At 36.4% G+C, this 21,559-nt stretch overlaps 1 protein-coding gene across 2 annotated transcripts in view; it reads left to right on the forward strand.

The window, feature by feature from the left end:
- The window catches only part of LOC107528725 (E3 SUMO-protein ligase RanBP2), a 65,086-nt gene that overhangs the window by 33,057 nt on the left and 10,470 nt on the right, over positions 1-21,559 (forward strand). The window contains exons 16-24 of one of the 2 annotated variants that reach the window (XM_087820674.1): positions 85-264; positions 370-453; positions 3,793-3,928; positions 7,095-7,189; positions 8,298-13,071; positions 13,669-13,746; positions 16,723-16,893; positions 17,537-17,629; positions 17,927-18,105. In XM_087820674.1, the coding sequence (XP_087676800.1) occupies positions 85-264; positions 370-453; positions 3,793-3,928; positions 7,095-7,189; positions 8,298-13,071; positions 13,669-13,746; positions 16,723-16,893; positions 17,537-17,629; positions 17,927-18,105 (5,790 nt within the window). The remainder of the gene's footprint in view (positions 1-84; positions 265-369; positions 454-3,792; positions 3,929-7,094; positions 7,190-8,297; positions 13,072-13,668; positions 13,747-16,722; positions 16,894-17,536; positions 17,630-17,926; positions 18,106-21,559) is intronic. The other variant, XM_087820673.1, reaches the window with a different exon arrangement.

Below are 21,559 nucleotides of genomic sequence, written 5' to 3' on the forward strand. Positions count from 1 at the left end.
AAATAAAATCTTGCATTTATTTAAGAATTTTTACTTAGATATTTTTGCAAACTAAGACCCTTGGTTCATGCCTTTTGTTTTTAGTTGCCTGTGCCCCTGGAGTGTGTAAAAGAGATGTTTAATTCAGTCATGCAGCAGCTCGATGACTATAGTGAAGGAGGTCCCCTGTATAAAAATGGATCTTTGCGTAATGCAGAGTCAGAAATGAAACATTCTACACCATCTCCCACCAAATATTCCCTGTCGCCAAATAAAAGTTACAAGGTAAGTGAGAAAGAAGTGAATCATTCCATTGTGTATATATGGACATATATTCCATATATTTCTGTTCTAAATGTTTTAAATACTATTTTATTGTTACTTTTTTAGTATTCTCCCAAAGCACCACCTCAGTGGGCAGAAGATCAAAATTCTTTACTAAAAATGATCTGCCAACAAGTAGAGGCCATTAAGGTAAATCACTTAATTTCTCTATCTTGTGCCTGCCTTATTCCAAGATTCCTTCCTTGTCCAATCCCTCACTCCTTTCTAAAGCTGTTCAAAATGTCCCTTTGCTCAATGGTGTGGCTCAATGGTTGAGCGTTGACCCATGAACTTGGAGCCACAGTTCTGTTCCCGGTCAGGGCACATCGGGTTGCAGGATTGATCCCCAGTAGGGGGCAGGCAGGAGGCAGCTGATTGGTGTTTCTCATTACTGATGTTAGTATCTCTCTCTCCCTCTCTCTGAAATCAAGAAAAAGCATATTTTTAAAAAAGTTTCCTTTGCTGTGCTACTATAGAATCATAGTGTTTTACATACCTCCATATTAACACCATATATATGTATATTTCTTTGTTAATCCTCACCCAAGGACACATTTCCATTGATTTTTTTTTAGAGAGAGAGTGGAGGAGGAATAGGGAGGGAGAGAGAGAGAAACATTGATGTGAGAGAGACACGTTGGCTGGTTGCCTCCCACACACAACCCGAATGGGGGTGGGGAGCAAACCTGCAACCCAGGTAAGTGCCCTTGACTGGGAATCGAGCCCGTGACCTTTTGGTGCACGGGCTGATGCTCTAACCACTGAGCAGAACCAGCCAGGGCGGCATCACGGTGATTTTGAAATTATCTATGTCTGCATCCTTTACCAGATGTGAATCCTTCAAAGGCACAGACTCTTCTGTCCAAAACATAGCATTGTTTCTGGCGTAGAGGAGGTCTCCAAGTGATTTAATTGAACTAGCAAAAATACCTTGGTCTATGAATTCATTTCTCAGACTGACTGTGGGGTATGTGTTAAATTTATAGCTAGGAATTGACAAGTGGTCTAAACTTCAGAAAATCTTATCTTTTTAATACTTTCATATGAACTTGACTTAATTATGTAAGGGAATAGTTAACGTGTACGTGATCTCATTTGAACTATATGCAAGTGACCTTAACTATAAGGTTCAAAGGAACTTTACTTTGGAATTGAAAGTACAGGTAGGTCGTTTTGTGCTCATTGAGCTAGAACTAAATCAGTCTCATACTTCTAAGGTTACATCAAGGAAATTGATAATTGTGTGATTATCATGATGCTATCAGTAGTCTGTGAGCATTAAAAATGCTGTGGGAGGGGAATGTACTTTTGAATTTGCACAAAGATTTTTATCGCAGTTTTGTATAATTGTGGTCTGTTATGATATTATATACAGTCTTGACTTACCATATAGGTTTCAGGCACACACCATTGTATTTTGTGGAAGGGTAGTGGAACACTAGTCCATGTGTCTGAAAGGCCAGGTTCTAGTACTAACTCTGCCACTAATTAACCATCTTGGGTCAGGTATTTTCTTACCTTTTTCTCTTTCTGGTTCTCATCTATAAAGTGAATTGTTGAAACCAGTTCTCATCACATTTTCCAGTAGTTTGAATTTTTAAAATTATGATTATAGCATTAACTGCATGTTCAAAACTATCGTCTAGATACCAATAGTAACCAGTAAATTTCTTTCTTTTTTTTAAAAAAACATATTTTTATTGATTTCAGAGAGAGGAAAGGAGAGGGAGAGAGAGAGATAGAAACATCAGTGATGAGAGTCATTGATCGAGTCCGCAACCCAGGCATGTGCCCTGACCGGGAATCGAACCCGGATCGCCTGGGTCCTAGGTCAACACTCAACCGCTGAGCTACTCCCAGCCGGGCATAAATTTCTTTTGTTGATGCCACCAGTTTCTTATTTATGGATGTACAGTATCTGGACTAGACACAGTAGATGAATGAGTGGAGGAATATTTATTTAGCTTGAAATTTGAGAAATTTTTGACCCCAGTAGTTAAGGCTTTTGGGAAATTTGTATTTGAAAATGCCTCTAGAAGAAGGTAGCAAATGTTCTGACTCAGTCTCTGACTTCACTCATAACTTGTCAGATACCTGGACCTACACAGAGAGACTTGATACTTTTTTCAACTGTGACCTGTTGTCTGATAACACGATAGTTGTGCGTTGTTTTTTTTTAACAAAGTAGTTTCTTGATAAATGCCTGTTTTGTAAGGGATGTTTCATAGGTTCTAGGGTTGGGGGTGTGTTGTCATTTAGTTGTCTATAAAATGACAGAGATCTGATAGCCGCAGAGATACCATTAGAAGGCCATATGTCTGCCTTTTTGTCTAGGCAGCAGAATGGTGTTATGAAATGTTTTTGGAGTAGAATCTGGTTTCAGTTCTAGCTGTGCTATTTCCTGCATGTGTTTTTCTCATTTTAAGATGTAAGTTACTAATATTATCTAAATGTGTAAGGATTAAAAACTTAGGTAAAGTGCTCGGAATATATTATTATTTTTTATTTATTTATTTAAAAAATTTTTTCCCGAATATATCTTTATTGATTTCAGAGAGAGGAAGGGAGAGGGGAAGAGAGAGAGAAACATCAATGATGAGAGAGTTGTCATTGATGGTCTGCCTGCTGCACCCCCCCGACTGGGGATCGAGCCCTCAACCCAGGCATGTGCCCTGACCGGGAATTGAACCCCAATCGCCTGGATCCTAGGTCAACACTCAACCGCTTAGCCACGCCCAGCCGGGCTCGGAATATATTATTATATACATAGTATAGGTGGGACAAAAGTAAGTTTACAGTTGTCAGTGCGCAAAACACGGTGGTTTTCTTGTATTATTTATTAATTATTGTATTATTTTCCATACAAACAACTGTAAATCTATTTTGTCCCACCCTGTATATTCTGAGCAAATATTAGTTGTTTTTCCTTTCCTAGTGGAGCATTTGAGTATCACCTTGAAGGATAAGTAGTGTTTTGTTACATCAAATGTGGATAAGTGGAAAGCTAGTATTGAGGGGTAATTTGGATTGTTGAGTAATCCACATAGGGTGAAGTGTAAAGCATTGTGGAAAGGAGATTGCTGGAAAAATGTTTGGGATAATACTGCTGAGGACCATGAATCTCAGAGAAAGAAATTGAATTTGTAGCTATAGCTGAACTTTAGAAAGATTAATTTAGGCAAATGGAGAAGGGAAATGGAGATGAGGCCATTTACAAGGTTACTCAGTTATTTAGGTTAGAGCTAACTCTTAACGCTAGAGTGAAATGAATTAGCTAATGGTACTAAGGAGTGAAAGAAGGGGAGCAAATGAGTTGTTAACAAATTAAGGATCATGTTCTTAAGTCAGCATTTGGTAATCTGATCTTACTGGAATGTAGTCCCTAAAAAGGCATCATCGAGTATTTAAATTTAAAATACTTGTTTGCTCTATCACTATTGCTTGCATTATATAATTGCTTGAAATTTTGTCTTTTTCTTCTTCCAACAGAAAGAAATGCAGGAATTGAAACTAAATAGCAGTAACTCAGGGTCCCCTCATCGTTGGTCTACAGAATGTTATGGACCAGATCCAGTGCCTGATGGCTATCAGGGATCACAGACTTTTCAAGGGGCTCCACTAACAGGTGAGTTGGCAACTGGATATGTTAGTAGATCACTGTACTTCCTCCTCCTTTACATAGATCACTTGTGAAATCGCCTTGTGTATAACATTTGTTTATATACATGTCTATATGTGTCTGTATATTACTTAAGCTGCAGTTGGTATTACTGAGATGTTTTATAACCCTACGCAGAGACAAAACAAACTTTATCTGATACTGTGTATGTAAAGGTGTAAAAAATAACCTTTTCATGCACATGTCAGAGGAACTGAGACTGAGGTGGAACTATTTCTTATAATTGAAAAATGTTAATTGATATCATTATGCATTAAGAGATGCCTAATTAAAAAGCTTAAACTTCTCAGGAATTATTTTGCTGAATACCCAGAAGTATGATATTAATAGGAAATCTTGTTTTAAAACACCATGGTCATACATAAAAGGAAGGAGTTTGAAGTTAGACCATATTAGATTAGACCTCACTGAGCCAGTTTGTCTATTCAAAATATGGAGATAATACTTGACTCATGATAATTGTGAGCATTTATGTAAGCATGGGTGTGTATTAGGTGTTTACTTAAAGTATTCAGTAAATGCTAATGAACCAAAGGGTATTAATGGTGCCTCCTGTGGGTTGTCTGTGTGCAAAAGTGCTAAACACAGTAACCGAGAGTGGTAGGTACTATTACTAATCCTAATTTTATAGATGAGGAAATGGGTTTAGAAGTGGTAGTTAACTTTTCCATTATTGTACAAGGTAATTATTGATAGAATTGGGATTCAAACTCCAGTGGTCTAACTTTAAAGCCATTTGCCAGTGTGATACATTGCACTCAGGCACCCAGAAATGATGACAAAAATAGGTTTCTTTTACATGAGACAGATTCCTGGAATGGTGGTAGTACATATTTTTTTCTAATTGGTTTTAACCCAGGAAAGATTTAGAATTCTTTGATCTAGTTTAAATTAGTACATTTGTGTGATAGTCCTTGGGAGCCATACTTAAGGCTGCCCCGCTATCCTCTTGTGACAGTGTCTTGTAAATGCAGGCAAAATAATAATAGTCTCTATAAAGTCAAACTTTACTAAGTGTCATAAGTCGTAGACAAATATATGAGATATCAAGAGTTCAAACATTGTTTACTTAAAAACCCTGTGTACTCTGTAGAGCCTTGTGTGCAGAGAAGATAAGTAAACTAGCTATTTCTAGGGCTTTGTTTTTGAGTGCTGTGTGGAATTATTTGTCACCTTTTGGGTCACAATTTCCATTTCTTTTGTGTACAGGCATAAAAGTTTGTTAAACAGACACAAATGTAACATTCAGATTGTTTCATTTTATTCTTGTAATTACCTGACAAAATGTGTGGAAGCAGCACATCCTCATTTTATGGTTGAGAATTCATATCTCCTGATTCCTATTCCTGTGTTTACAAATTTGTTTTTCTTAATGAAAGTAAAAATATACCAAGATGGTTCTTGTCTTTTTAAAATAAGATGATTTAAAAAATGGTTAATAAATTTATAGGCAATATTAAGACATACTGAACAGTGTAAAGAAAACTAAAAGCTAACAGTATCACAAAGAGTTCTATTAACATTTTGGAACATTTCCTTCTGGTCCTTTCTCTTTGTATACATAAATAATTTTTAATGAGATTGTTACCATGTTATTATGCTATATGTTGATTAGTAAGCCTGTTTTTAAAATATTTAAGTTCTGAGCATTTGGTTATTAAATATTTTTTGAAAATACTATTAATGAATATACTGGTATTCCATCATGTAGAAGTACAAAAAATGTTATTCCCTAGTTTTTATTATTTCCAGTTTTTGCTATTATAAGTAGGGCTGTGGACACAGTCCCAGGATCGTAGGGTATTTGAAAAATGCTTTTGTGTTGGGAAATTGCTTTACAGAAAAGCTATGCCAGTTTCCACTCTTATCGCCGATATCTAATAGTGCCCTTCTCTTTGTATTCTTGCCTAGTGTTAAGTATTATCAGTTTATAAAAACCTTTACTAGTTTTTAAGAACAAAAATACTGTCACTAGGCATGCTCATCACTTTTATAATCTTTATATTTCCTGAGTTATCTACTCATTGGGTGCTTTTTGTAATAGGTTTATAAGAACTCTTTAATAGTCCCCCCCCCCATTATTTAACAGTTATTAGTCACTGATAAAGTCACTAGTTAAATTTCAGACTTTAGGATTCTTGGCTCATTTCCATCATCTTGTTCTATGCCTGTTTTCTCCCCAGAATATTCCAAAAGAATCACTTTCATCAGGCAGTTCATTCGTTTTCCAAAATCAGACTTGGGCTTCTTTGGCAATTTTTTAGACTGGCTAGCTTTTTCTGGGTCTTTTTCAGTGCTTTCCAGAATCAATTGTTTAGCATCTCTTGGGTCACAATTTAGATTCCTCCTTTCTTGTGAAGGCCTAAGTAGTCTTTAAGCTGTATTGTTTTCTGGTAAAACTTTTATTAAGCAGATCAAGAGAATGACTGTTGGTAGTTTTGCCGTCAACATGAGTGTCTTCTAGTTGTTGCTTTTCTGGTAAAACTCACATAAAACAGATCAGATGGAGGAAATAGTTTGGACATTAGAATGAGTGTCAGCCATGATGTGTTCTCCCCCCTTCTCCCCCAGGAACACATTTTGTGTTACTTGTGAGATCCTTTTTCATGGGTTTGTCAGGTGATTTGTGGCCTGAACATTCTAAGTTTGAGTTTATAAAATGCAACCTTGTCTTGTGCAGATTTTCAAGGTTCACTTCAAAAACATGGCCCTGAGGCCATCAGATGCATTTTGGTTCCTTAAACCTTTCCCATGACTAGTGCGTTCTCAATATTTCTGATGTTGAACCATGGCTGTGCATTCATATTCTTTCTTGGAAAGTTGACTAGCCACTTCCTTCTTGCTTTTTTGATGCTTGTTGTGAGGTGCTTATTCTTGTTGACTACTGTGGTGCTCTTATTCCTCATGTGTCATATTTAGCAGTTTTTCCTAGTTTGTCATTTGATAATCTTGTTTATGGTATATTTTAATACAGAAATTTTAAAAAATTTATGTAGTCTTAAATCTTTCTTTGATTTCTATTGCTTTTGTATTTATAGTTCTTGCCTAGATAGTCTTAACTATAGTATAGGGTTTTTTTTTAACAGTGCTTTTCTTTCTTTTTTTTCTTTAGTTGCAACTACTGGCCCTTCAGTACATTATAGTCAGTCACCAGCATATAATTCCCAGTGTCTTCTCAGACCAGCAGCTAATGTTACTCCCACAAAGGTAACAAAGGAATAATATATACATTTATAAATATCTCCTTTTTAATTGTTCAGGCTTTTTTCAAAGAAATTCAAGAAGTAGTTCAACATTAAAACTTTTATGTCCCACAAGATATAGATATTTTAAATTTCCAGATAGAGAAGTTATGCTTCGTAGTCATCTTATTTTATGTTACAATAAGTGTGAACATTTAGAATATTTTCAAGTGGGGTGGTGGTGGTTCCTTCATCATTCCGTTTTGGTAGAAATAGGACTAGAATGTCCTTGCTGAGCCACCAAGTTCAGGTCTGAAGTGGCTAAGACCCAGTATTACAAGAGTAGTTGAATGTGAAGCTTAAAGACAGAAGGTTTGGGTGCATTTAGGCCCTGGCTTTTCTACTCATTGTGACCTTGGGCAAGTGTATTAACCTCCCTATACATTAGTTGCCTCATATGTGAAATGAGGATAATAATGCCTTAATTCATAGGGTTTTTGAGGATATTAAAATGAGATAATATATGTAAAGTACTTAGAACATTGCTCAGTTGGCACATTAGTAAAAGCTCAATAAATGTTAGGTCATCATCACCATCATTTTTAAAAATAAGTTTTTCTGTTAATTTTAGAGAGAGAGGGGAAGGGAGAGTGAGAGAGAGAGGAACATCAATGAGAGAGAACCATCGATCGGCTGCCTCCTTCACACCCCCTCTGGGGATCAAGCCCTGGCATGTGCAATTCCTAACCGGGAATTGAACCAAGTGACTTCCTGATGCATGGGATGATGCTCAACCAGCTGAGTCACACCAGCCATGGCCATCATCATCATTATTGTTAACATCATTGGGCACATTGTTTAGGAATGAAGAAGATATTTTTCCTGTGCGTTTATTGTAGGAGAATTTAATTTTTAAGATTCTGTCATGAATTAAGGCAATTTTTATTATATGCCGAGAAGGAAAATAATTATCTTTGTAGTAATGCCGTCTTCTCCTAATGATGCACTACATTACCTAATGATATCTTTACCTTATAATACTTATGTTTGTGGTTTGTGAAAATTGGTTTGTATCTAGTTATCTGTAGTTTTGTGGAAACCTACAAAAATTTAAACTTTTTTTTTTCTTTTAGGGTCCAGTTTATGGCATGAATAGGCTTCCACCTCAACAGCATATTTATGGCTATCCACAACAGATGCACACACCACCTGTGCAAAGTACATCTGCTTGTATGTTCTCTCAAGAGATGTATGGTCCTCCACTGCGTTTTGAGTCTCCTGCCACAGGAATTTTGTCACCGAGGGGTGATGATTACTTTAATTACAATAGTCAACAGACAAGCACAAACCCACCTTTGCCAGAACCAGGATATTTCACAAAACCTCCAGTTGCAGCTCATGCTTCAAGATCTGCAGAATCTAAGGTTACAGAATTTGGTAAAACTAATTTCGTTCAGCCAGTGCCAGGTGAAGGAATGAGGTCATCTTTGACAGCACCTGCACATACAACACAGTCAACTCCTTTTAAATTTAACTCAAACTTCAAATCAAATGATGGTGATTTCACGTTTTCCTCACCGCAGGTTGTGACACAGCCTCCTCCTATGGCTTACAATAATAGTGAAAGCCTTTTAGGTCTTTTGACTTCAGAAAAACCTTTGCAAGGAGATAGTTACAGTGGAGCAAAAGCTAGTCAAACCATTGGACCGCGAAATACATTTAGTTTCGGAAGCAAAACTGTGCCTGGAATGTCATTTACTGAAAATGTGGGCCCAAATCAAAAGAATTCTGGTTTTCGTCGAAGTGATGATATGTTTCCCTTCCATGGTCCAGTGAAATCAGTATTTGGAAAATCTGTTCCAGAGCTGGCCAACAAGAATCATGAAACAGATGGAGGGAGTACCCATGGTGACGACGATGATGATGGACCTCACTTTGAGCCTGTGGTTCCTCTTCCTGATAAGATTGAAGTAAAAACTGGTGAAGAAGATGAAGAAGAATTCTTTTGTAATCGTGCAAAATTGTACCGTTTTGATGCAGAATCCAAAGAATGGAAGGAACGTGGAATTGGCAATGTAAAAATACTAAGACATAAAACATCTGGTAAAATTCGCCTTCTAATGAGACGAGAGCAAGTATTAAAAATCTGTGCAAATCATTACATCAATCCAGAAATGAAACTGACACCAAATGCTGGGTCAGACAAATCTTTTGTATGGCATGCTGTTGATTATGCAGATGAGTTGCCCAAACCAGAACAACTTGCTATTAGATTCAAAACTCCTGAGGAAGCAGCACTTTTTAAGTGCAAGTTTGAAGAGGCCCAGAACATTTTAAAAGCCTCAGGAGCAAAGGCTATGAGAATCATAAAGGAACCTACAAGTCATGATAATAAGGATATTTGCAAATCTGATGCCAGAAACATGAATTTTGAATTTCAAGTAGCAAAGAAAGAAGGGTCTTGGTGGCATTGTAGCAGCTGCTCATTAAAGAATGCTGCAACTGCTAAGAAATGTGTTTCATGCCAGAATCTAAACCCAAGCAATAAAGAGCTCCTCGGCCCACTGTTAGATGAAACTGTTTCCACTCTTAAAACTAGCCCAGAAAATACTCCAGATAGGTTTGGGTTGACGATTCCAAAGAAAGAAAGTCACTGGGATTGTATTTGCGGAGTGAGAAATGAACCTACTGCATCTAGATGCAGTGCATGCCAGAATACAAAGTCTGCTAATAAAAGTGGATCTTTATTTGTTCAACCTTCCTTTAAATTTGGTCAGGGAGATCTTCCCAAGCCTGTTAACAATGATTTCAGATCCGTTTTTTCTGCAAAGGAAGGACAGTGGGGTTGCAGTGTATGCTTGGTACAAAATGAAGGGAGCTCTACAAAATGTGTTGCTTGTCAGAATTCAAGAAAACAGAATTTACCCACTTCTGCTTCAGCCCCTGCTGCTTGTAAGTTTGGTGCTTCAGAGATAAGTGAAACTCCAAAGAGTGGATTTGAGGACATGTTTGCTAAAAAGGATGGACAGTGGGATTGCAGTGTATGCTTGGTACGAAATGAAGCAGATGCTACAAAATGTGCTGCTTGTCAGAATCCTGGTAAACCGAGTCTGTCTACTTCTGCTGCTCCAGTACCTGCCTCTTTTAAGTTTAGTACTTTAGAGACAAGCAAGGCCACAAAGAGTGGATTTGAAGGAATGTTCACCAAGAAGGAAGGACAGTGGGATTGTAGTGTTTGCTTTGTGCGAAATGAAGCAAGTACTACCAAGTGTGTTGCTTGTCAGAATCCAAGAACACAAAATCAGCCTATTTCTGCTATTCCAGCTCCTACCTCTTCAGAGACAAGCAAGGCCACAAAGAATGGATTTGAAGGAATGTTCACCAAGAAGGAAGGACAATGGGACTGTAGTGTTTGCCTTGTGCGGAATGAGAGTTCTTCCTTAAAATGTGTGGCTTGTGATGCCTCTAAACCAACTCATAAACCTGTTGCGGAAGCTCCTTCAGCTTTCACATTGGGCTCAAAAACTAAGTTAAATGACTCTTCTGGAAGTCAGATGGGAACAGGATTTAAAAGTAACTTTTCAGAAAACGCTTTTAAATTTGGAATCTCAGAACAAGGATTTAAATTTGGGCATGTGGATCAAGAAAATATACCTTCATTTACATGTCAGAGTTCTTCTAATACAGACTCTAAGTCAACAATAGAAGGATTTAATTTTTCTATTCCGGCGTTTGCCGATGGATTTAAATTTGGCATTCAGGAGCAGGGAAATCAAGAGAAGAAGAGTGAAAAGCCCGTTGAAAATGACAATGGTTTTCAGGCTCCCAGTGTTAGCAGTCAGAAGAGTGGTAGTGGCATGATATTTGGTCATACTGGAAACACGTCTACCTTTGCAGATCTTGCAAAGTCAACTTCAGGAGAAGGATTTCAATTTGGCAAAAAAGACCCTAATTTCAAGGGATTTTCAGGTGCGGGAGAAAAATTATTCTCATTGCAGAGTGGTAAAATGGCTGATAAAGCTGACACTTCTACTGACCTTGAGAAAGATGATGATGCCTATAAGACTGAGGATAGTGATGACATTCATTTTGAACCAGTAGTTCAAATGCCTGAAAAAGTAGAACTTGTAACAGGAGAAGAAGATGAAAAAGTTCTTTATTCACAGCGGGTAAAATTATTTAGATTTGATGCTGAGATAAGTCAGTGGAAAGAAAGGGGTTTGGGGAACTTAAAAATTCTCAAAAATGAAGTCAATGGCAAACTAAGAATGTTAATGCGACGAGAGCAAGTACTAAAAGTGTGTGCTAATCATTGGATAACCACTACAATGAATCTGAAGCCTTTGTCTGGATCAGATAGAGCATGGATGTGGTTAGCTAGTGATTTTTCTGATGGTGATGCCAAACTAGAGCAGCTGGCAGCAAAATTTAAAACACCAGAGCTTGCTGAAGAATTCAAGCAGAAATTTGAGGAATGCCAGCGACTTCTATTAGATATACCACTTCAGACGCCTCATAAATTGGTGGATACTGGCAGAGCTGCCAAGTTAATACAGAGAGCTGAAGAAATGAAGAGTGGACTCAAAGATTTCAAGACATTTTTGACAAATGATCAAACAAAAGTCACTGAGGAAGAAAGTAAGAATTCAGATGCAGGTGCTGCCAGTGTTTCAGACATAACCGCCAAACTAAATCCTGAAAACACTGGACCCACATTAGAGTGGAATAACTATGATTTAAGGGAGGGGGAGGATGCTTTGGATGATAGTGTTAGTAGTAGCTCAGTACATGCTTCTCCACTGACAAGTAGCCCTGTGAGAAAAAATCTCTTCCGCTTTGGTGAGTCAACAACAGGATTTAACTTTAGTTTTAAATCTGCTTTGAGTCCATCTAAGTCTCCTGCCAAGTTGAATCAGAGTGGGACCACAGTTGGCACTGATGAAGAATCTGATGTTACTCAAGAAGAAGAGAGAGATGGACAGTACTTTGAACCTGTTGTACCTTTGCCTGATCTAGTTGAAGTGTCCAGTGGTGAGGAAAATGAACAAGTTGTTTTTAGTCACAGAGCAAAACTCTATAGGTATGATAAAGATGTTGGCCAGTGGAAAGAAAGAGGCATTGGTGATATAAAGATTTTACAGAATTATGAGAATAAGCAAGTTCGCATAGTGATGAGAAGGGACCAGGTATTAAAACTTTGTGCCAATCACAGAATAACTCCAGACATGACTTTGCAAAATATGAAAGGGACAGAAAGAGTGTGGGTGTGGACTGCATGTGATTTTGCAGATGGAGAAAGAAAAGTAGAACATTTAGCTGTCCGTTTTAAACTACAGGATGTTGCAGACTCATTTAAGAAAATATTTGATGAAGCAAAAATAGCCCAAGAAAAAGATTCTTTGATAACACCTCATGTTTCTCTCTCAACCACTCCCAGAGAGTCACCATGTGGCCGAATCGCTGTAGCTGTGTTAGAAGAAACCACAAAAGAAAGGACAGATTTACTTCAGGGTGACGATATAGCAGATGCAACGTCAGAAGTTGGAGATGTGTCTAGCACATCTGAAACAGCAACTAAAGCAGTAGTTTCTCCTCCTAAGTTTGTATTTGGTTCAGAGTCTGTTAAAAGTATTTTTGGTAGTGAAAGATCAAAACCATTTACATTTGGCAACAGTTCAGCTACTGGGTCTTTGTTTGGATTCAGTTTTAATGCACCTTTAAAAAATAATAGTGAAACTAGTGCAGTAGTTAAGAGTGGATCTGAAAGACAAATGGAACCTGATAACTGCCAAGAGTCAAAGAACTCTGATGTTCAACAATCTCCAGATGGCAAAGTCAAAAATCTCTTTGCTGCTTTTCAAAAGGAAGAGTTCTCAACTAATTACACTTTTAAGACACCAGAGAAGGGTAAGCACTTACTCTTAATAGATTTTTATATTTTTCTTTTTAATGTTTAGCTTGATGCAGACTCTTTGTAGGATACTAATGTTTTACTAAAAGTTGGGTCATAAACTGCTTTGCGAACAGCCAAAACACATTGGCGCAGAATTTTTTCGTTCCGAAAGTATTTTACCTGTTTGTTCAAACAGTAACAGAGAGTATGTGTGTAAGTTATTTAGGAGATTTTAATAACTGGAAGATATTTATATCGCGCTTAGGGCAGAGCACATGAACCCAGTGAAGTACTGAAGTTTAGTCACTCATACTTGAATCATGAACGTTAACTTGAGCTTTTTTTTTTTTTTTTTTTAAGTATTCATTTTTTAATTTGTTATTGTTATTTTCTTGTCACTCAACAAAACCCCACATTACTGAGATGTTCGCATTTTGTGTAAGGTAGTCTTGCCACTGTTTATTAAATGAGCGAAGAATGAACCTCTTGTATAAATGAAGACGTAAAATGGCCAAATTGGAATAAATTGGGGACTCTGCCTTTTTTTATTTTAACATCATATTCATTTTGATTCTCAAAATGTTCAAAATTAAATACTCTTTATTTTCTAGGATTTAATTTTAGTCTTTTTAAATCTAATCCAATGGCTTTTTGGACCAGCACCCCTTCCTCACAGCCTGAGAACGAAGGTATAGAGCGAGTATTCTCAGTATGAGATGTCTTCAGTTTTTTTAGCAGCTGGTAGTATTTAGCAAAGTAACTGTGGCTGTATGAAATTAAGTACTTAACACTACAGTGTGCATGTTATAGAATGCCAGTTTAAAAGCAAGTAACTTTTGACTGGTGGTGTAATACCATTTAATGCTGTTTTTTTAATGTATTTGGATGTCATGTTTCTCACTATTGCATAACATTATTTTGAGATCGATCTATTAGGTCTTTACCTTTTGCTGCTTTGTACTTTATTACTCTTTATTTTCTATTCTGCTTAATGAAGACCTATATTTTATCTAACCTTTATCTTTAGTCGCTAATGTCAGCCTGTATCCAAACATGTGATGGCAACAGCATGTATACAACATGAAACAGTGTCCCCTTAGGGCTATTCTTTTGGACATGTTTTAGAAAAATAATCATTTGAAAGCACACCCCATTTTTAACATCCACCATTATATTCCTGGTATGTTATTATATGTAGTACATACCTTCTGTAAAAGAATGGAATCTCTTAAAGACTTTCAAGGGCACAATTGGGGAAAGGAAAACTCCCTATTAGTGTCTGATAACATATCTTGAGCAACCCAACTGTGTTATAGGTTGCCAAACAAGTACATTGATAAAGTGACAATCCTTGATTTTGGGGGCCTTCAGTTTTAAAAGTATACCCATTTTATTACTAGCTAAAGCAACTCTTAAGCTTTATTTTAAAGGATGCAGTTTGTGAGAAATTATGTGAAAAGTGTGGGCTTTTTTTCTTAAAAGGATATATACTTACAGGCTCTGGGCCCTGGGTTAAGAATCCCTGGCCTAAGCAAGTTTACCAGTTTACTACTTTAGGACAAACAGCATTATTCTGTTTCAGATGTGATTTTGACAGAGTCCCAAAGGATCTTAGAGATGAAGATTCTAGACATGAGGAAACTAGGATTGCCCAGCAGGCTCTTCAGTATGCCTAAGATGTCTTTACCAGTTCCCAAGAGAACTGGAACAAGAATCTCTTCTCATGGTGTTTTGTACTTTCCCTGGCTAGGAACTGACACAAGTTTTTGTAATGAAGGAGAGCAGAAGGCAAGTTTAATGTTGTAAAGGGCTCTAGTTCTCCAGATTAGCAGCAGCATTCCATAGAAATAAGTGTGATCTGTGTGTGTAATTTAAAACTTTCTAGCAGCCATATTAAAAAAATAAACAGCTGAAAAAAGAAAAGATTAAATTAATTTTTATAATTGTTCAGTTTAACCCATTATATCCAAAGTACTATTTATAATTCTAATCAGTATAAAAAAAAATGAGATCTTTTATATTCTTTTTCTTTTTTGGTACCAAGCCTTCAAAATCCAGTGTGTACTTTTATACTTGCAGTACATCTCAGTTTGGACTGACCACATTTTAAGTACTTAATAGCCACATTGGCTAGGCTACCATATTGGACAGTATCAGTTGGTACATAGCATGCTCATGAATTACTTACTTTACCATTTATCAGTTCCTTTACCCAGAAATTCTTTTTTGTTTTGTTTGTTAATCCTCACCTGAGGACATTTTTTGTCCTTGACTTTTAGAGAGAGTGGAAAGGAGTGAGAGAGTGGGGAGGAGAGTGGGGGAGAGAGAGAAACATCCATTTTAGAGACACATTGATTGGTTCCCTTCCACACATGCCCCGACTAGAATCTGGGATTGAACCTGCAACCCAGGTATGTGCCCTTAACTTGGAATCAAGCTGATACCTTGGTGCAGGTGGATGCTCCAACCACTGAGCAACACCAGCCAGGGCCAGAAATTCTTTTTTATACACCAGAGCAGATTGTCTGAAGAATTCTCTATTTTTTCCCTCCCGTTTTTTTTTTTTGTTGTTTTTGTTTTTTGTCCCTGTTGGTTTTTCAGCTATAGTAGTTGTCTTAAATTCTTATAGTATTACTGACCTATAGGGTAACAGTTTCTATTTAATTTTATCTGTTATAGTACTTGGAAACATTCAAAACTCGATGTAACTCTTAATCACCTACCATCCTTCGCAATTGTTAACTAGCCTTGTGGGAACTAATCAGAGTAGGCCTTGTACTAGTTTCATATTTACACTAGTTTTTACTTCTGATTGCTTTAATTTTTTTCAGTTGTTGAAAATGCATGCATATTTTGCCTAACTATCGTCTAGTATGTCAGTTATGGTTATGGCAGCCTTTTTTTTTTTTTTTTTTTTTTTAAGTTTTTATTGACTTCAGGGGGAGAGAGAGAGAGAGAGAGAAACCTTAGTGGTGAGAGAGTCATTGATAGGCTGCCTCTTACACGCCCCTTTCTGGGGATTGAGCCCACTACTCAGGCATGTGCCCTGATTGGGAATTGAACCATGACCTGGATCATAAGTCGATACTCAACCACTGAGCCAGTCTGACCTGGCTTTGGCATCACTTTTTAAATACCTTTTTAAATTATAGCCATTAATAGTAATTTTTTTCAATGATCAGTAAGTAAAAAGCAGATTAAAAAAAAATCCTCACCCGAGGATATGTTTTTATTGATTTTTGAGAGAGAGGAAGGAGGAGGGAGAGAGAGAGAAACATTGATTGGTTACTTCCTGTACGTACAGCAACTGGGGATGGAACCAGCAGCCTGGGTTTGCTCCTTGACTGAGAATTGAACCCATGACCTTTCTGTGCATGGGATGACACTCCAACCAACTAAGCCACCCTGGCCAGGGTGATTTTTGTTGTTGTTTTTAAATAGATTGTGTTCACTAAGGGTTTCTGAAAGAACATTAAATTGTTTTCCTAATGCCTATTACTAATTCGAATTCATTGTTATTACAGAGTTCTGTCTACATCAAAGTATATGTGCTTTTAGTATGCTATTTTAACCTACAGACAAGTTCTACAGTTTTTTATTTTCAGTTAGAATATTGTTATTACTTAACAACCTGTCTTTATAAATTTTTTTGACTTGTGTTATAGCAAAAGAGAAAATAAAACCTGAAGACCTTCCCTCAGATGATGATGTTCTCATTGTATATGAGCTAACCCCAACTCCTGAGCACAGAGCTCTTGCAAGCAAACTTAAACTTCCTCCAACTTTCTTCTGCTATAAGAATAGACCAGATTATGTTAGCGAAGAAGAAGAGGATGGTAAACATTTTTTATTTTAAAAGCATTCTTCTTATGCTAATTTTAGTAATTGGGAGAGGTGAGGTTAAATTATATTAAGCCTGCTCTTAAAACCCACCACTGCTGTCCTTGCAAGTAGATGTTTATCTTAAATATTTGTATAGTCAGTGGATGTAATGATTGAAAGAACTGTATTCATTTACTAAGTTAGCATTTTTGGATGGCTACCATGAGCAGGCAGGTATTTTGAGGCATTTGAAAGCAATCATAGTTTCTTTGGAGTCCTAAAGGATGGGGTAGTGATAAGGCAGACAAGAGTTTGATTATGGAAAACTTTGGATGCCATATCACAGTTTTGGGGAGCTACAGAAAAGTTTCAGTAGAACCAATTGGATAGTGGTATAAAAGATTGGGATGTAGGACATGGAGATAGGAAAATGAGCTAAAGTGATAATAGAGCAGCTCAAACAAGAGGAGCATCTCAATGAAAGTTCTAACAGTAGAAGAGGCAGTAGGGATATAGAATTGGCAAAATTGGTTGCTATTTGGATGGGGGGAGTAAGGAAAAGTGTGAAGTTGGAGATCATTTCTAGATTTCTGGCTAGGAAAACTTCTGACACTTACTAGAAATTCTTTTATTTAATAAAATCAATTGTACTTTAAGATGAAGATTTTGAAACAGCTGTCAAGAAACTTAATGGAAAACTGTATCTGGATGAGTCAGAAAAACATAAACCATTAGAAAAAAATCTAACAGGTATGTAAAGTTAAAATTACTAATTATGTTTTTTTAAAAATCTTTTATTTGAAAGGAACCTCCCAATCTGATTATTTTTGTAATTACCAATTTTATTTATGTAATATGCCTATGATGATTTAAAATATTTTAAACCAGTATGAAGTGAAAAATACTGTTCTGGTAGTTCTTGTGCTCCCTTAGCACTGAGGTCTTGTTATCAGGTCCGTAATCATTGAGACCCATTGTTGTATAATAGTTGCACTTCATCTACTCTTATTTTAACTTTCTTTTGCTTGTGTCGTATGGGATTTTTAGAAAATGAGAAAGAATGTATTATTGTTTGGGAAAAGAAACCAACAGTTGAAGAGAAGGCAAAAGCGGATACATTAAAACTTCCACCTACATTTTTTTGTGGAGTCAGCAGTGATACTGATGAGGACAATGGAAGTGGGGAAGACTTTCAATCGGAGCTTCAAAAAGTTCAGGAAGCTCAAGTAAGAACACCTTCGTTGTTTTCCTTCTTGTTCACATGGCTTTGTTGATGCAATAAACTAGAATGTTCTTACCAAATGGTAATAATGTGCTTTTTGGCTAGCTAATGGATTAGGCATCTCTAGTCAGCTATGTCCAGAGGAGGAGGAATTTTCATAGACTACTATAAAGGTTCACCCCTCTGTGTATGTTGGGTTTTAGGGAATGGGGGTAGCAGACTATTCAGATATTTCTAAGAACGCCTACCACAATACTAAGAACAGTATTAAGTGGTTCATTTTTCATGCAAGTTAGTTTATTCTAGGGTGGGCAGAGTGCATAAGAAATAACAGCATTTGAAAACTAGTTCCCTTGGCTTATTTTGTACCTTTGTCAATTTTATGATTTGAGTACTTTTCTTAGCTTAAATATAGTGATGATGTTAATAGCTATGAACACTTTGGTGTTTTTATTTGTATTTCACAGAAATTGGAAGACAAGGTACCTGACTAGTAGTTTTTTACAATCTAATATTGACATGTATTCAAAATTGTTCCTTGTCCCTTCAGGTAGTACTATTTTATCATGGAAGTGTGGTTGAAATGAAATAAAAGCCCTGGAGTTAGTTATGAATGCAATGGTTTAATTAAAGGATTTGTAGCTAGAGAGAGATGTGGTCCAATACATGGTCTGTGTCTCTAAGAAATGTACTGCCCTTCATAGTCTGTGACTGAGTAGTCTATCTGGCCACTTTTTCTAGCTGTCCACCTAGGATGTGCCAGCTATTCAGTAGGTTTCAATTTATTCGTCAGTGCAGTGGCCATCAGCTAATATAATTACATCACTATAACCAAATAGATTTATTTGTAGAAGTTCTTTTGGAAGTTTTTGCATCAGTGGCCTCTCTCTGCTAAATCTAAACCGTTTTTAAATCATCAACAGCTTCCCTGAACTCCCTGGAAGTATGTAATATGTAATTTATCTTCTCTAATTGCTGGCCGATAGAGGCTTTATTGTGTAGTTATTCATTCAGCAAATACAGTATTAATACAAATTTGAAATTTGCAAATTGAAACAATGCTATTTATTTTTATTTTTTATTGACTTTGGGGGGTGGTGTTGGAAACATGGATCCATCGGCTGCCTCCCATATACACCCCAACTGAGAATCAAACCCGCCACCTTTTGGTGTATGAGAGGACGCTCCAACCAACTGATACACAGCAGCCAAGGCAAAACAATGCAGTTTAAATGTGCAAAGTTATGTGCAAAACTTCAAAATAAAACTGAAAAATAATTTTAATGCTGATGTGCAGACTGAATTGTACATTATTTATTCTTTTCCCACCTTGTGGTGCCAAAGCTAGTACACAAGGGCTTGGTATATTTTGTCAGTATTTTGTGAACCATGCTGTTTATAGGTCTTGAAATATTTTATTTGAGGTGATTGTTGTATTATTTCAAAACATTTTTATAACTTAAAATCTTACATTCTGTAACATCATAATGTTCACTAAATAGTATTAGGGGCTCTCCAAAAATACCTTTGGTACAGAGGTTAAATGTGATAAATTACTATAAAGGTTGGAAAAATGCTATAGTAAACTAATTTTGTAGGAGAGCACCTTTTGATACACGGATGAAACAGAACTAAAACTACAAGTTAAAATATGCTATAATGGGTGTAGATTTCCACACTTTTAGAAAACATTATTCTTACTTTACACTCAGTCTAATTCATACTGGATTATGAAAGGTCTTCAGAAATGCATCCTTTGCATAAAATGCCTGTGTAGGGTATTATAAATGTTTACTATGAGCTAGCACTGCTGAGGAGTGGGGATACAGTATTGAACAAAACAGAAGTAATTTGATTTGTCTGCAAGGAGTTTTTCATTCAAAGACTCTTAAGGGGAGGTTGTGTTAGGAGCTGAATTAAAAAACACTCCTCCCCCAAGTGATCTAGCCTATATTTATTGTGATACAATTCAAATACCATTTTAAAGTGTGCAGTTCAGTGGTTCTTAGTATATTCACATGGTTGTGTAACCATCACCACAATCAGTTTTAGAACATTTTTATCACAAAAGGAAATCTTGTAACCTCTGGTAGTCTCTACCCTTCCTTATGTCCACTCAAGTTCTGTAGCTCCAGCTAACCATGGTTGTACTTTCTTTCACTGTAGATTTGCCTGTGCTGAACATTTCATATAAATAGATCACAATACACAGTCATTTGTGTATGGCTTCTTTCACTCACTTGTTTCTAGGGGTATCCACACTGCAACATATATATGTATTTCTTTGGCTGAAAAATATCCCATTAAATGGAAAATACCACATTTTAGTTATCTGTTCATCTATTGGTGGCCAACTTGTTCGTTTCCACTTTTTGACTATTATAAATAATAACTGCTATGATGCTAAACCATTTGACACAAACATAGAATGAATTATCTTTTCCTTGTATTTCAGTATACTAAGAAATAATGACCTTTTTCATTTGCATTAATATTTTTATATACATAAGTAAAATTCACTTTTGTAGTGTGTGTGTTTTCTATGGGTTCTTATACATGCTTGAATTCTTGTAATCTCTACCACAGACAGGATATAGAGCAAATCCTCCCCCACCCATGATCTCTGGCAACTCCCAATCTGTTTCTGTATTTTTACCTTTTCTAGATTAACAGATAAATGGAATCATACATTATGTAACCTTTGATACCAGCTTTTTTTGCTCGGCATAATGCCCTTGAGATTTGTCCAAGTTATTGTGTGTAGTAATACATTATTTCTTTTTGTAACTACGTAGTATTCCATTGTGTGGATGTACCACAGTTTATTCATTAATCCATTGAAGGTTATTTTCAGTTTATTTTGCTTTTCTGTAGCTTTTTAAAATTTGGAAGCTTATTGATTTAAGACCATTCTTCATTTTTATTATAAATATTTAATGCTGTAAGTTTCTTAAGAACTTTTGAGCTTTATCCCACAAGTTTTAATGTGTGGTATTTTCATTTTCACTCAGTTCAAAGTACTTCCCTTTGAGACATGTCTTTTTGAGATGAGAAGTACATTAAGTGCTGTGTGGCTTCCAAACATTTGGTGATTTTTCCAGATATCATTGTGTTGTTGATTTCTAATTTCTTTTATTGTCTTTCTTTTTCAAGGAATTGGTCCATTTAATCTGTTGTAGAAGTTATGCAGTTCATTAACATTTATCACTCTTCTAATGTCCATGGACCAGTAGTTGTGGTTCTTTTTAATTTCTGATATAATTTGTGTCTTCTTTCTTGTGTTTATTTAGCCCGGTTCGAAGTTTATGAATTTTATTGACCTTTTCAAAGTATCAGCTTTTGATTTTGTTGGTGTTTTTCTCTTCTAATTTCCTGTTGTATTGATTCCTACTCTACTTTTAATTATTTTGTCGTCTTGCTTTAGGTTTGCTCTTTCTATAGTTTCTTATAGTGGAAGT

This window comes from Miniopterus natalensis, chromosome 9 (genome assembly GCF_054644295.1).
Source record: "Miniopterus natalensis isolate mMinNat1 chromosome 9, mMinNat1.hap1, whole genome shotgun sequence".
NCBI lineage: Eukaryota > Metazoa > Chordata > Mammalia > Chiroptera > Miniopteridae > Miniopterus > Miniopterus natalensis.